General features: G+C 42.5%; 1 protein-coding gene across 1 annotated transcript in view; it reads right to left on the minus strand.

Annotated features, from left to right (window-relative positions):
• The window catches only part of gnptab (N-acetylglucosamine-1-phosphate transferase subunits alpha and beta), a 28,593-nt gene extending 21,699 nt beyond the window's left edge, over positions 1-6,894 (minus strand). The window contains exons 1-5 of the mRNA XM_033615163.2: positions 6,552-6,894; positions 4,223-4,308; positions 3,715-3,834; positions 3,192-3,242; positions 309-511 (exon numbers count right to left, since the gene is read on the minus strand). Of these exons, the coding sequence (XP_033471054.1) occupies positions 309-511; positions 3,192-3,242; positions 3,715-3,834; positions 4,223-4,308; positions 6,552-6,713 (622 nt within the window). The 5' untranslated portion in view covers positions 6,714-6,894. The remainder of the gene's footprint in view (positions 1-308; positions 512-3,191; positions 3,243-3,714; positions 3,835-4,222; positions 4,309-6,551) is intronic.
• Between the last annotated feature and the right edge of the window lie 9,632 nt (positions 6,895-16,526).

The raw sequence follows: 16,526 nt of genomic DNA on the forward strand, positions 1-16,526 counted from the left end.
AAGAATAAAATCTGCAGCCAAGAAGTCTAACAAGAAGCTCAGAATACAGATTCCTTGCTCCACCGCTGCTGCATCCTCATGCTCTGTTTACTTATTAACCACACTTCAAATATCATCTTTTGCACTGTAAATATTTTCATATCTGAGTGATAATCTGCCTGCTGGGTTCAGTTTATCTCTCTGCCTAGAAAATCTCTTACATGGTGTTTAGGATCACTGAGCGAGCAGCGTCTGCTGCCCTTTGTTGCTGGATGTTTTTTAATCTAGTTTTTAAACCAGTGTTTCTGGATTCTTGCGTGTGTTTTTACCGTCAGCCTGAGAGTGGAAGATGGCAACGGAGACGGTGGTGGACGGGTGAAAGGGTTTGTTCATCAGCAGCAGCTCTTTGGCAGCAGAGAAGGAGGGAGAGAGCGACGGCAGCTCTTTGAGTGTGATGTTGGCTGGCAGTGCAGGGTCCAGCGCCAGCATGGGCGCTATGATGCAGTGGGACAGCAGACACTCCGGCTTTACACTGAAATACAAAACAAAAAAACACATTACTCATATTATCTTCACCTTGTGCTCTCCTGTAGGTGACCGCCTCCTCTAACTTAGTGGTTTCGGCCTTTCAGCTATTCATACATACATGTGAAATTAGTCACGTTCACACATTTAGCAAAATGGCTTCCTTTGTGGAAATGCTGCATCGAGTCTCCGTCTGTGTGTCTGTGGTTAAAACTAACAGGTTTTTAATCTTGACAGAAAGAGTCGAGCAGTAAGACGAGAGAGATGGGGGCCCTTTGCAACCTAATGCTTTTGGTGGTGTACACAGGAAATCCTTACTCTGAACTTGAATCGACACGGGGGCTCAGCTTTAAGATTCACAGCACTGCAAAAAAATGTAAAAGGACCCTTTGACTTCATTAGATTTGTCTTTCAAACCACTGTGTACGCACGTTTTATAAGAAGATGCCTTAGATTCATATTCCATTGCCTTTACTTCCTATAAAGCATGCTGAAAATGATGGTCACACCCACCCACTTATTAACAACGCTGGGCCTCTTTTGCCGCCATCAAATAACCGATATCCCACCAGCTCTCTGTGGTTTAACCAACCTCCCAACTTCCTGTTTCAACATCAAATGCTTACACTAGTGTTCCACTGTGCCTTTAGCTGTCACTTCCTGGTGTTATAAAAGACCAACTAGTCTCACAATGATCTCTAAAACCAGACCTTTACATAAAACAAAAACTGTGAGGTGTACCTAATAAAGTGGTCAGTGAGTGTACATACAAACAGGCTATTTAGATTTTGCAGTACCTGTTACACAGTGGTAGCAGGGCTGGGAAATATACTGATATGGTGATATGAGACGAGATATGATCTTAGATTTACCAGACTGTTCTAGCTGTTCTATTATTTGCCACATTACTGATGATTATTTATCAAAAATCTGTGCAAATATTTTTTGAAAGCACCAACAGTCAACCCTACAGTATCGTTACAATATCGATATCAAATTATTTGGTCAAGAATATTCTAATATTTGATTTTCTCCATATCACCCAACCCTCAGTGGCAGCTCTCCCTTTCTTATCTCTTGTCGTTTTAGGAACGGTTGTAAACCAATGAGCATTCAGTCTTTATGGAAATAATAGATTTGCATGTTTTTGTCGGGGATTTAGTTTCCTGGGTCCTGAACATTTCATACAGCAGTTTAATGTAGGAACAGTTCCTCTGTTAATTTTCTGGAAAATTAACTATATCATATATGCAGTTTATTAGGTACACTAAGCTAAAACTAAAGCAGTCTAATACAACAGTCCTGCCATAAATCCTTCCTTTATCATGTTCAGTTCTGATTTGGAGAGATGCTGCTTCAGCTTTATGGTGATTTTTGAGGATGTCGTTTGTGGTGCTGTTGAACTGTATTGTATTATACAGAGAGGTGTTTCTGTTAATTAGCCTACCCTTATTGATATACATTAGTCAAAGTAAACTGGCAACTGAATCTATATATATTAATTAATTTCCTGCTGTAGACTGAGTGACTAACGAACAGCTACTTGACAGAGACAGAACTTGCTTGATGCCATGGCCAAACACAAGTACGACACTGAATGTATTAAACTGAGTGGACCTTGAACTAGTGACTAAGGTGGAATCTGGTCCTCGTGGTGGGACCAGTTGGGAACCACTGGTCTAGAGTTTTAGTCTAGAGCTTGCTGGCGCTGCTCCGGAGCAGAATTAGCCTCAAGTTTGCAGGGTTATCACCCGAATATCAACTGAAAACTGGGCTAAAAGTTGTCAGTGTGAAATGGAGCTACTGGAATTTATGTCATGTTTTTGTTGTCCAATCACACATCACATCATCAGTGCACCAATGCTTTATGTTTATGTTTTAAGCATGGTAAGTTCTACTAACAGAAACAGCAGGTACCTAGCAAGCTAGCTAACTTAAAACAACAATAACACGCCACATGTACCAACAGGCATTTGACCCAGGGCAAGCAGTAGCAGGGTTCAAGGTTAATGTTTTTTTTCTCACTTGCTCCGTCAAGCAAGTGGGTCAGAAATCTTTTTGACCTAAATCAATTTTTATTTGCTCCATGGAAACTGTTTTATGTATAATCAGTAAGGAAATGACAACAAAGACTACAGTGAACTGTCATGAAAAACAACCTCATTTTATCCACTTTGCTCTCCGAATCGCGGCAAACTGCACACTCCACATCCTCTAACGCCACCCATCTAAACTCCTGTTTCCAGGATAACTGAGATGCTCTCTTGCACTTCAGCTCATAAACTTTGTCTTTACCCACCACCTGATGCCCTATTGGCACAGCACACGTGCAAAACTCAACAGAGATGAGAAGGGAGCAAGATGGCTCACTCCTTAGCTACTGCCATCAGCAGCTCCAGAAAAAAGCAATGTGTTTAGTTTGCTTTTTACCACTAGCCTGAGTGGACAATTGAGTTGCTAGATTTACTTGCTGGATCTGGCATTTTACTTGCCCCAGGCAATCCGGCAATCCTTATTGTTGAGCTCTGAGAGGTGTGGTGTGATTCATATAGCCCTGGGCTTGGCTTAACCCTGGGTTAACAGTGTGTGCGTGTGGAATGGGGCTAAGTTAGCCCAGGGCTAATATGCAGTGTGAAACATTGTGACCTATGGGGACCATCACACACCCAACATATCTCAACACTCACCTCTCTTTTGGCACTTCAGTTGTCTCACTTGCATTTTTCCCCAGGCGTTCCCTGTGTGCGACAAAGCAGTGAATTCATATTATTTATCATCACACACAACCCAGAATAACAACACTGTACGACAGTGTGTTGTTTACAGAGGTCTGTAGAAGCCAATAAACAGAGGAGCAGCACCATTTTAACAAACAGATGATAGAAGAAGAAAAGTTCAGAGACTAATGAAACATGAACTTTCTCCTCAGAGTTACTTTAACCTTTGATCCCAGAGCCCCTCTTCCTCTGGGGCAACGTCTGAACAAGCCAATCAAAGTGAGAGTGATAATGCTATAGCTCGTGTACCAAAACTGAAGCCACTTAAGTGTGTTTGCACTCTATCACCACATACTGCAGGTAAGACGTTCTACAGAAAATAAAGGTTTAAATTTGACTGCAGGCCTTGTGGGTTAAGGCCTACAATGATTCTACTTCACCACTAAGTTTCACTGCACAGCTGTATCTGCACAGACAGCGGAACCGCAGCTACCTTAGAGCTTTTTGTTCCTCCTCCAGTTGCTCCTTGACCGTCTTCAGTTCCTTCAGCAGAGCCATGTCGGTGCCGTTCACCCATGTGTACACCACATCAATAGGCATGGGCAGACAGAGCCTGCAAAGAGAAACACTCGCATCACTCAAGACAGTCGTCAAACTGCAAAGCGGTGGCCCTGTTTCCCTCCCCAGCGAGTCTGGATTGGTTTTTGTTCATGCATGGTTACATCTCGTCCAGTTCTTTCAGATTTCCCTCAAGGGAAGGGTGCCAACAGTCCTGTGCGGCACGGAGGAAGGTTTTTGCAGGAAGTGCACACACTTTCAACATTTCAACATTTGTGATTATGATTCGATTTTCACTTGTGAACTCCACCCAAGAATATTTTGCACTTGTGACTGTGAGTGCAGAGATGACATCTGTCTAAATGAGGCAGTAACACAACAGTGAAATTCATGTATTTCATTTGCTCCGTTCATTAGGAGCTAATGTGCTGTCTTTAACTCACCTGCTCTGGAATGATTTCCCACCCACATTGTCTCTGTACGAATCAAACAGCACATGATACTGGTCCCGACTCCACTCCACCACCACCTGTATGGAGAGGAGAGGGCACAAGATGATATAAACCTCTCAGACAAGTAGCTGCTGATGTTGTTAACTCCTAAATATCAGCATGCAACTGTGGAACTGTATGTGTCTGTGGGAATGTGTGTATATATGAACAGAAAGAATCTATAATACTAATCCAGTCCCATCCTGCAAAACTTGTCTGAAATATATTTAAACTTAAACATACCATGCCCTCCAGTCATTTACCACCACCACCTCCCCGGTTTCGTTTTTTTCTCACCTCAAACATTGTCATCTGTTGCTCATCTAAGCTCTTTTATGTCTTGCAATCAGTAACATCTTTAAATCTATTGTTGCCTTTCTTTCTTTCATTGTTTTTATATTTGTTAGTATGCCCATTCTGTCAACATGTGTACGCACTAATTGGTGAATAAAATGGTAAAAAAAAAAAAAAAATATCCTAAACATCGCACATAACAGCTTGCTCACTCATAATCTGCACAGGTAGACACCAAGGGGATATTGTGCTCTTGAAGTTAACATATAATCATATACCAGGACAAAAACACATCAGAATAAAATCCAAACTTCATTTAAAACTTTGCCCCCCCCGGCCTTCACCTGCAAAATGTCACTCAAACTAGCACATACTGACCACTTAAAATAACCACAAAGAGACGCAAAAAAAGACCCAAAAAAAGACACAACACAAACAAATTAGATGCAAAATTGCCTTAAAAAGACAAAGAAAAAAACACAAGGAGACACAAAATGACCCCAAAGAGACACAGAAACCCCACAAAGAGATGCCAAGGAACCACTAAGAGATGAATAATATCTACAGAGATGGGCAAAAAACCCACAAAAAGACACAAAACAACCAAAAAAGATGCAAAATTGTCTCAAAGAGACACAAAACAATCACAAGGAGGGACAAAATGACCACAAAGAAACATAAAAAACCCACAAAGAGATGCAAGAGAACCACGGAGAGACACATAATAACTACAGATATGGGCAAAATAACCCCAAAGAGACACAAAAAACGACAAAAAAGAGACACAAAACAACCAAAAAAACACAATACTGCATCAAATAGACAAAAACAAAACACAAGGACACACAAAATGACAGAAAAATGACACAAAACAACCACAAAAGGAACAAAATTGCCTCAAATAGACACAAAAAACCCCAAGGAGACACAAAATGACCATGAAGAGACACAAAAAACCTACAAAGAGATGGAAAGGAACCGCTAAGAGACACAAAATAACTATGAATATGGGCAAAACAACCAGAAAGAGACGCAAAACAACAACAAAGAAACACAAAATAACCAAAGACTCAGAAATTGCCCCAAATAGACAAAAAAAAAAAAAAAACACAATGTGGCACAAAATGACCACAATGTATTTGTGGCCATTTTGTGCCTCACTGTGGTTTTTTTGTGTCTCAAAGGAACTGCTTAGAGACACATAATAACTACAGAAATGAACAAAATACCCACAAAGAGACACAAAAAATCACAAGTAGACACAAAATGACCACAAAGAAACATAATCAACCCACAAAGGGAGTCAAAGGAACTACTTAGAGACACACAGTAACTATAGAGATGGGTAAAATAACCACAAACAGACACAAAAATAACAAAAAAATGACACAAAACAACCATAAAAAGACACAATATTGCCACAAATACACAAAAACACACAAAATAACTACAGAATTGGGCAAAACAACTACAACGAGACACAAACCCACAAAAGGATGCTCAATGACTACAAAGAGATGTCAAACCACCACACAGTCTGTGTGTCTTGCTCCCATGTAGCAGAGGTGGTGGGGCCATTTGCTTATCAGTGCCCAGGGGCCTACTGTCTCACAATCCGCCCATGCTGATATGCACACATCCCCCTCAACAAACACGGCTGAGTTTAAACGTGGAGAGCTGTGAGTTAGCAAGTCATGGGAGTCAGTTCCTTTAAGATACGTTACATCACGCGATGAATTATAAGGCCGAAGTATTATGAACACCTCAAAGATTCAAAATACGCTTCAAATAAATACCTAAACATGCGCAGGTTTGCTGACAAGCTTGGTGAACTTAAAGAGCCATATTTTTGAGTGGACTCTGGTGAGACGGTGCCTCAAATCAAAAGAAGCAGCACACAGCTGTGGAGTAATGGACGTTAGCTAATTCAACAATACAAAGCGGCTGCCAGCAAGTGACGTGAGTTAGGAAAACAGAAGATGCTCACCTCGCCAAACTGAAAGGCGGAAACTATCATGAGGACGAGCCCCCCAAAGCAGAGGTACAGCCCGTATCGATGGGACAGACAGGTGTACGTCTGCCTCTGTAACAGCTTCAGCACCGAGTTGACGACTACCATGGTTCTCCTGGGCGAAGCATAGCGCTGCATTCATTCAAAAGAAACACGTTTAACGCACTAAACAAAGAAAGTAAACATCACAGGCGACCAGGGGCTGTCAGCTGACTACCAGCCAGACGGCATGACACATGACAACCATACATCTCACGCTTCTTCTGCGGTGGTGACGCTGCTGCCGCCCCGCTGCTGCTGCTGCTGCTGCTGCGCTTCAAACTCACGGGCGCCCTCTGGTGGGGAGGAGGAGTAAGGGCCGTGGTGCCTTCACGGCCAACTGTTGCCAACAGTTTTACTAGGGAAGAAAAGGTAACTTCGGGCACTCAGTGACAAATGCACTTGAATTAAGTTTAAAAACTTTGATATTCCTTGATTCTAAACAGATCAGTAACTCCTGAGCATCACAGGATGGAGATGGTCCCACACACAGGCTTTATTTTTTCTATTATATGTTTCTGTACAGATTAAACATAATAATTTAAGTAATGGGTTGTATTTTTCTTTATTTTTGTGATGGATGTAATTCAGATTTTGTGCAGGATTTCTTTTTTACCTCGTTCTCCAACATTTTCATTAATTTAAAGTCGTGTTTGTGTCCCTCTGAAGGATGTAATGTAACAACTCTTAAACTCTTTTGCTCTCTACCAACACTTGAGAAAAATATATGGTGCTATAGATGCACTATTATTCACCAGCAGTCTGCCATATGGAGCTGTACAGGAGTGGTGTAAATCTAAACGGTAAAGTTTTCGACTGTAAAAACCAAAACAATGTGCTGAAAGATGCTAAAAAGCTTTGTAGAGCTGAGGAGAACTGCAGGATTGTTTTATTATTCTAAGTGTGTCGAAGACTAATAGCAACCACTTCACCTGACACAGTTATTTGCTTTACGATTAATTTAAAAATCAATCCATCTGATTGCAGGGGCAGCAGGCCAAGCAAAGCACCCCAGACGTCCCTCTCCCCAGCAGCACTTTCCAGCTCCTCCTGGGGGACCCCAAGGCGTTCCCAGGCCAGATGAGATATGTAATCCCTCCTACTACAGGTGGGATGTGCCTGGAACACTTCCAACAGGAAGCGCCCAGGAGGATCCTGATTAGATGCCTGAACCACCTCAAGTGACCCCTCTCGATGCAAAGGAGCAGCAGCTCTACTCCGAGCTCCCTCCGGATGTCCGAGCTCCTCACCCTATCTCTAAGGCTGAGCCCAGCCACCCCACGGAGGAAACTCATTTCGGCTGCTTGTATCCACGATCTCATTCTTTCGGTCACTACCCAGAGCTCATGACCATAGGTGAGGGTTGGGATGTAGATGGACCAATAAATCGAAAGCTTCACCTTCTGGCTCAGCTCCTGCTTCACCACATTATTTTCATAATTATCTTTAAAGGGGAATCACACCAATTCTCAAGAAAAATCATACAGGCTATTCCTATATTCAAAGACAGTCCAAAAATATTGGTGAACATGAAGAACTCTCTCCCAAATCCAGAAACTAGAGTGCTGAAACTCATATTTGTGATATGATCAAGTACCCTATAGATTGGATCACTGTGAGGACACATTAACAACAACAATCACTTCCGGGTAGACAACTGGCAACTGCAAAAGTACTTTTAAGCCAAAGTATTTATCAAAAGTATTTTTTAGTGTATGCTATTTCTGGAATTTTTTTCTCCACTTCATTTTACATACTCACCAACTCAATGTGCAAAGTAAAATGACTGCTTTTTTCAATGAGTGTCAATTTGAGATAATGACAGCACGGTAAAGTGGTGACAATATTCTAAATATAGCACACGTAATCTGACAAAGATTTTTTTAGGTGTGACTTTTTTCAGTGGTTAAAAACATTTTGTGGCTGTGACATAGGGTTTTACTACCAGGAATTTACTGAAACAAGCATTGCCAATAACATGTATGACTCAGTTCTCAAGAAATCTGTAAGAACACTGCATCACATGTGCTCTGTATTTTTTCCTGGCAGTGAAAAAAGCAGAAATACAGCTGCTCAGAACTTTTTACATCCCGAAACATGAGAGACTACTGGGAAAAAAGTGGAACTTGCTCAGGTGCCATAGCGTGACCTAAACACAGGACGTAGTGATTGCATGTGAGAGTGGGGGAGTCTGGTCAAGGATGGTTTCTGGTGTTGCATGTTGATAGCTTCCTTGAACTGCATATAATCCCACTGTGAATAATCTGACAGTTTTCCAGAGCTTCTCTCAGATGAACCAAAACGCTCTTTTCTCTTGAGGCCAGGCAGGCTGTGGTTTCTCTGGCCTGCCCCAGTTGTCTTTTTCTCTGCTGAGTCAGGAGTGCCCTGGACTAGCCCAGACACAGAAAAGGCCTTTTCAACCAACAATTTCTCAAGGTTGCTGCCAAGTCAGGCACTGGCGAGCTTCAATAGTGGCATCAACAACTGAGGCTCTGAGCTGGCTCCACTTGGACTCTGTGTCCCAGGCTCTCCTTAAAATATAAGAACAGCTCTGCAGAGGTTTGAACTGAAAGACGTGAGCCTCCACCAGATCGTTTAGTCTGTGCAAAACAATGAATATGAAAATTGTCCCTTGCATCTATCTGCACCTGCCTTCAGTCGCTGGCCTGTAGCTTGACTGTTCTACTCCAATCATCGCTCTTGACTATGTTGACGTAACAGTAATAGATAACATGAGCCTTCAGCTTGTGTTGGGGGGTCTTTAAGAGGCCGTGTCCTGCTTCTTTGTTCAATGTTAAATTGTATTTCACCATAGGTGCTGGTTGGTTTGGAGGAATGATTGGTCAGGGCCTGCAGCTTATTTTTGTCCAGGGTCCCTCCATCAGGTCAGCCTGGCCCTACGAAGATAATTAATATTTGGCTTTAAAGTGTATTCCTGATAAATGATTGTGATTACGACCCTATGAGTCATGATGACTTTGCACTTTCCTTTAGGGGAAGGCAGGACTTGCACAAATCACATCGCATATCCGGGAAAGCCTTCCCACAGCTTTCCAAGTAAAGATAATTCTTTCTTTTTTTTAAGATTATATTTGTGGGCTTTTTGCCTTTAATGACAGGACAGAGAGTGAAATGGGGAGACAGAGAGAGAATGGGGACTGACATGCAGCAAAGAGCCCAAGCCAGATTCAAACCCTCAGCCGCTGCAGCGAGGCAATAACTCTGTACATGGGGCGCCGGCACTATCCACTACACTACCGACACCTGAAAGATCATTTTACTACTTTATCTCAGAGTCTGAAAGTAAACAAAGAGAGGAGTACCCTGGAAGAGCCATGTTGGCTCACTGCATCCATGAATCATCTTTATCCATGACAACTTGGCCCGGTTTGCTCCTCAGATTAAATTACCACGGTGTCCGCAGGTGAACCCGTCTGCAGGATCCCAGCCAGAGGCCACATATCTGGGACAAACCAACCACTGCAACAAGCTCCTTCACCACCAGAGAACAGAGGTGGTATATAACAGCATATAGATCATATACAAGTTAAAGTAATAGAATACTTAGAGGGTAATTCTTTTTCATTTTAAATTCTATTTTTGCATTATTAACGCTGTGTATATCAATAAAATGTGGACTACATGACATACTACTGCTGGATAAGTTCACCCTTAGCAGTGATACTCAATATGTGGCCTGTGGGCCAAATCTGTCCAGCAATAGAGTGTCGGATGGCCACGTACCATTTCCTAATTCACAATGAAAATAAATCGAATCACACTGGAAATCTTCTTTTGTACTTTGAATGTGAATAAGGTGCCAGAGTTCATACAAAAACGAAAAAATAGAGCTTATGTATTTTGAAAAAAAATTGAGAGGGACCCCCCGACAGAGGTCCAGGCTAAGCCCTGAATGTCCTCAAATCCTAGAAATGCCCCTGCAACCAATTTAGAGTGGGGTTCGAACCGCCTACCCCAGGGTTTGAACCAGGATCCCTCTTGCTGTGAGGCGACAATGCTAACCACTGCACCACCATACTGCCATAAAAACAATATTAATGTTTGTTTATTAACTGGCCCCTGTCACTCTGCGACTCCTGTGCAGAGCAAGTAAAGTACCCCTGATCTATCCACTTTATTTTTCACAGAAACACGGAGGCAAAACAGAACGCAGCCAGCTTCCGTTTTTTTGTGCGACACTTCCGGTCCAGCACTCTTACCACTTTGTAAATGGGAATCGCCTTGTTGTTTACCTTGCTGAGTTTAGCTATATATATATATATACAGTACAGGCCAAAAGTTTGGACACACCTTCTCATTCAATGCGTTTTCTTTATTTTCATGACTATTTACATTGTAGATTCTCACTGAAGGCATCAAAACTATGAATGAACACATGTGGAGCTATGTACTTAACAAAAAAAGGTGAAATAACTGAAAACATGTTTTATATTCTAGTTTCTTCAAAATAGCCACCCTTTGCTCTGATTACTGCTTTGCACACTCTTGGCATTCTCTCCATGAGCTTCAAGAGGTAGTCACCTGAAATGGTTTTCCAACAGTCTTGAAGGAGTTCCCAGAGGTGTTTAGCACTTGTTGGCCCCTTTGCCTTCACTCTGCGGTCCAGCTCACCCCAAACCATCTCGATTGGGTTCAGGTCCGGTGACTGTGGAGGCCAGGTCATCTGCCGCAGCACTCCATCACTCTCCTTCTTGGTCAAATAGCCCTTACACAGCCTGGAGGTGTGTTTGGGGTCATTGTCCTGTTGAAAAATAAATGATCGTCCAACTAAACGCAAACCGGATGGGATGGCATGTCGCTGCAGGATGCTGTGGTAGCCATGCTGGTTCAGTGTGCCTTCAATTTTGAATAAATCCCCAACAGTGTCACCAGCAAAACACCCCCACACCATCACACCTCCTCCTCCATGCTTCACAGTGGGAACCAGGCATGTGGAATCCATCCGTTCACCTTTTCTGCGTCTCACAAAGACACGGCGGTTGGATCCAAAGATCTCAAATTTGGACTCATCAGACCAAAGCACAGATTTCCACTGGTCTAATGTCCATTCCTTGTGTTTCTTGGCCCAAACAAATCTCTTCTGCTTGTTGCCTCTCCTTAGCAGTGGTTTCCTAGCAGCTATTTGACCATGAAGGCCTGATTCGCGCAGTCTCCTCTTAACAGTTGTTCTAGAGATGGGTCTGCTGCTAGAACTCTGTGTGGCATTCATCTGGTCTCTGATCTGAGCTGCTGTTAACTTGCCATTTCTGAGGCTGGTGACTCGGATGAACTTATCCTCAGAAGCAGAGGTGACTCTTGGTCTTCCTTTCCTGGGTCGGTCCTCATGTGTGCCAGTTTCGTTGTAGCGCTTGATGGTTTTTGCGACTCCACTTGGGGACACATTTAAAGTTTTTGCAATTTTCCGGACTGACTGACCTTCATTTCTTAAAGTAATGATGGCCACTCGTTTTTCTTTAGTTAGCTGATTGGTTCTTGCCATAATATGAATTTTAACAGTTGTCCAATAGGGCTGTCGGCTGTGTATTAACCTGACTTCTGCACAACACAACTGATGGTCCCAACCCCATTGATAAAGCAAAAAATTCCACTAATTAACCCTGATAAGGCACACCTGTGAAGTGGAAACCATTTCAGGTGACTACCTCTTGAAGCTCATGGAGAGAATGCCAAGAGTGTGCAAAGCAGTAATCAGAGCAAAGAGTGGCTATTTTGAAGAAACTAGAATATAAAACATGTTTTCAGTTATTTCACCTTTTTTTGTTAAGTACATAACTCCACATGTGTTCATTCATAGTTTTGATGCCTTCAGTGAGAATCTACAATGTAAATAGTCATGAAAATAAAGAAAACGCATTGAATGAGAAGGTGTGTCCAAACTTTTGGCCTGTACTGTATATATGTATATATCACATTTTTCACGTCATTATATCACCGTTTAGACTAATCTGATGTTTGTAAAGTCTATAAACACAATGACTGAACAAACATTAGTTTTTTCTCTGTGTGTAATTAATAACATGGTTATCGTAGATTAGCTGGGCTAACCGTTAGCTGTTAGCCGTTAGCCGTGTCTGTAATAACTCACTAAACTCACAAAGTGGCCCGTGAAAAAAAAATATTTTCTCCAGCGGATGTCTTAGTTACAACATGATTGAGCTAACTGGAGTAGTTTCATGTCGTATCCGACAACGGGAGGCTTTTAACAGATGACGATCCTGATGTTAGCTTTGCTGCTAGTGTTAACGTTAGCTGTCCCTGTCAGCTGCAGCCACTGATGCTTTCTAGACATCGTGATTTCCCAAAACTGAATAAATACCACACATAGCAACACAAAACTGCTTTGCTAGCTCAATCATGTTGTAATGGCTGGATGGTTGATGCGTACATGCTGATTCAGGTGCTATCAGAGCCGATCCGCGCATCACTATGGCTTAATGATCAACTCAGTCAATTAAAACAACCCGTCCTGTGTTAGGAGTGTATGTCGCTGACAGAAAGAAAGAAAGAAAAGGGAAAAAAAGATAGAAAAGCAGCGTACACTTCACATATTTATTTCTCACAGTTGTGCACACGTGTGGCTGACATGCAGAAGCACCGTCTGTGTGTCTGTGTGTCGAGGGTGCGAGCCGCAGCTTCAGCTGCTGACGTAGAGAGGCTGTGTAGCCCGGTGTGTTTTTTCGCTGAATCGGTTCTGCAGGTTTTCTGCTGGTACACTGGAGACGGGGATCAAGCAGTTTGTCTCACTCGGGATAGATTGTGCTTTTTTGGTTCATAGTTTATGATTGACGTGCGATTTATTCGCGTTTAGAGGGAATAAATTTCCGTTATAATGGAAACGTGGGCACAGTTATCTAACGTTATACAAAATACACAGACTAACTAACTAACTAACTAACTAACTGATTGACTAACATAAACAACTGAAAATTGAAAAAAAAAAAAGCTTGCACCGTTAGCTCCGGTAAGGGAAAGCATGAGGGAAAGCGGCTGACCGGAAGTCACGCACAAAAAAAACGGAAGTTGATCACTATTTACTTCCGTGTTTGAAAATAAGGTGGATAGCAATTCATTATACGATGAACTATAACAAGGAGCTACAGCTGTAAGAAGCAGGGACACGGCACCAAATTCTGGACCCTATGCAGAAGCAGTCTCTGTGGCCCCCTGCCTTCCTCTCTTGAGTCACGTCTCTCTCACGCACCTTCTGGTTATTTCCCTTTCCTTTCCTTTCTTTTCCTTCTTGGAACCCCGATTTCCCTTTCTTAGGAAAAGACATGACGGTGTACGATGGTGCTCCAGCGGCATAAGCAGCCACTTCCTCGGCTCTAGCTCCATTTATAAACAAATCCAAGCGCAGGGGTGGACTTAACCATTTTGTACCACTTCAAGGGGTGAGAGGGGCCTTTTAACTGATTTATTCAGTAAACTTTGATTGAATTATGGCACCAATTACTTAGAAATAAAAAAACTGCTAAACACCCCAAACTTTTCATTCCAAGCCTTTCAATGGTCCCACGCGGGCCTTGGGTAAACAGTCCCACTTTTCCCCCACTACAACGCCCCTGGAGCGGGTATGAAGTGGCACTACAAAACTGTACTTGAGTAAATGTGTAAGATACTTTTCAGCCCTGCTGGAGAGGTAACAATCCTGAAAACTGAAAAATAATAAGAGCTAACGAAACAAAAACTGCTTAAGTAAATGCATTTTTACAGCATTAAGGATGAGTGTATCTATTGATTATTATTTCAGTCCAGTGTCGTCTTTTTGAGTCTTGTATAGAGTCCATTTTTGCCATTTTCTTTCTAGTTGTGCTTCTTGTAGTCGCAGTATGTGTCAGTTTCTCCATTAAAAAGATTTATTTCACAGTTGTCAGCCATTCATCCTTCGATGGTGGTGTTTCTTTACCCCAGTGCCTAGTGATAGCTTTCTTGCTTGCTACTAGCAATATTTTGATCAAGTATCTATCACTAGCAAAAACATTTTCTTCGGGAAGTATACATTGATAAAGATACAGTAATTTTCTGACATTTCCAAAAAACAAGAGATTGGTCGACATCTAAAGACCGGCACTCTCGCCAACATTTCTGGCAACTTTAGAGAAGCCTACTTTTAAGTTTTGATGTAATAAAGAAACTATTTAGTGGTTGAAAGGTGTATCTTCCACACATTATGCCCATCTTCGTCTGAAATTTCTACATTGAGTCCTTTCTCCCAATGTTCATTGTCGCCCAATCACAAGTCCCTTCCACTTGCTCCGGTCCCTGGCGACCCTCCTTGCACCATGCCATCTGACACCCATCTCGCTTAGGTCTTCCTTAAACGTCTGTCTCCACGTCGTCTTTGGCTTCCCTCTCTTCCTCTTGCCACCCTCAGGCACCCAGTCCATTGCCACACTCGCTGGTCTCTCTCTTGGCAGTCGGAGTACGTGTCCAGCCATTCTTCTTCTCCTGTCAGAGACCATGTCAGACAGTAGTGCCACCCCTGCCCTTCTGATCACCTCATCGTTGGTGATGTAGTCTCGCCATAAGATCCTCAAGATGGTTCTGAGGCATCGTCGGTGGAAGACATCCAACATGTTGATAATGCTGGCAGTCCTCATTCACGTCTCGCAGGTGTAGGTCGCTGTTGGAATGACCACTGACATATACAGGCTTGATGGCCGTAGTGATAGCTTTGGACGAACGTATGTTGTGGAGCCGTTGGAAAGCTCTTGCAGCTTTGCCGATACTCTTTTGTACGTCTTTCTCTACATCTCCGGTACTCGAGATGTTACTGCCAAAATTCGTGAAGTTCTTGACGTACTCGCCTAGAGTGAGTGGTGGGTGGTGTTGACCCTGTCCGACGATCATGGCCTTGGTCTTCTCGTGGCTGATCGTAGACCAACCTTTGCTCCTTTGCAACAAACAATCACCTGGTCGGTGAAGATTCTCAGTCATCCAGGTCATGCTAATCGTAAGTGCTAATATCGTAGGCAACTGGACTTGCTTGCGTTTCTTGATGATGTTTCGCCTCTCATCCAAGAAGCTTCTTCAGTTCTAAATGACTGGTACGAAGTTGCAAGCTATAGACACTGTGTGGGTGGGAACCCTTGCAGAGTCATAGGGGTCACGTGAGCTCTTAGTTTCAGAGTCTTTAAGGTCACAATGTGAGTTGTTGACCCCTACGACTCTGTAGAACTGAAGAGGCTGAAGAGCTAAAAACCTACACATTTTTTAAAATCTGTTTTTTTTTTCTTCTAAAACCCCACTGATAGCTATAGGGACAACCAACCAGGTGATGGGGCTGGTTGTCACAATGTGTCAGCAGAGTGTCTTTGGTGGTTTATTACTTCCTGTTACAATAAGTTGTAAAAATGAAAATGATACTCATTTCAAGCCAAGACCTTAAGCTTTCATTTAATGTTTGAGTGACTCTTGAAAGATGTTGATGATAATGAGAAATTCACACAAGATTAAAAAGTGTGACAACCTTGGTTTTTCCTACAATTACGAAACTACTTGATTACAACTTTTAACTTCTCGTAACTTCCTTTTATTGATTACAAATTCCGTGCACTATATACCTACACTGATTTCATAGCTACTTTTCTACCCACTGAGATTTAATCACAAATAATAATGCACTCTTGCAGATAAACTACATGTTGCTCACATGTTAATGCAACTAAAACTATTACTACTTTTATACTGTACCCATATTTCAGTAAAGGGCAGCCTACTTCCCTACATTGTTGTGTATTACTGGCACTGACACACCTCTGGGAATTCAAAAGAAAGAGTCTCGTCTTGTGGGAGCCAAACAGTGACAACAAGACAGATGAAGGGAGGAAGGAAGCTCCGTGTGATCATAACGGGAGGCTTCATTTGCGTAGGCCGGCCCACACGGAGTCA

This window comes from Epinephelus lanceolatus, chromosome 23, assembly GCF_041903045.1.
Source record: "Epinephelus lanceolatus isolate andai-2023 chromosome 23, ASM4190304v1, whole genome shotgun sequence".
NCBI classification, from domain to species: Eukaryota; Metazoa; Chordata; class Actinopteri; order Perciformes; family Serranidae; genus Epinephelus; species Epinephelus lanceolatus.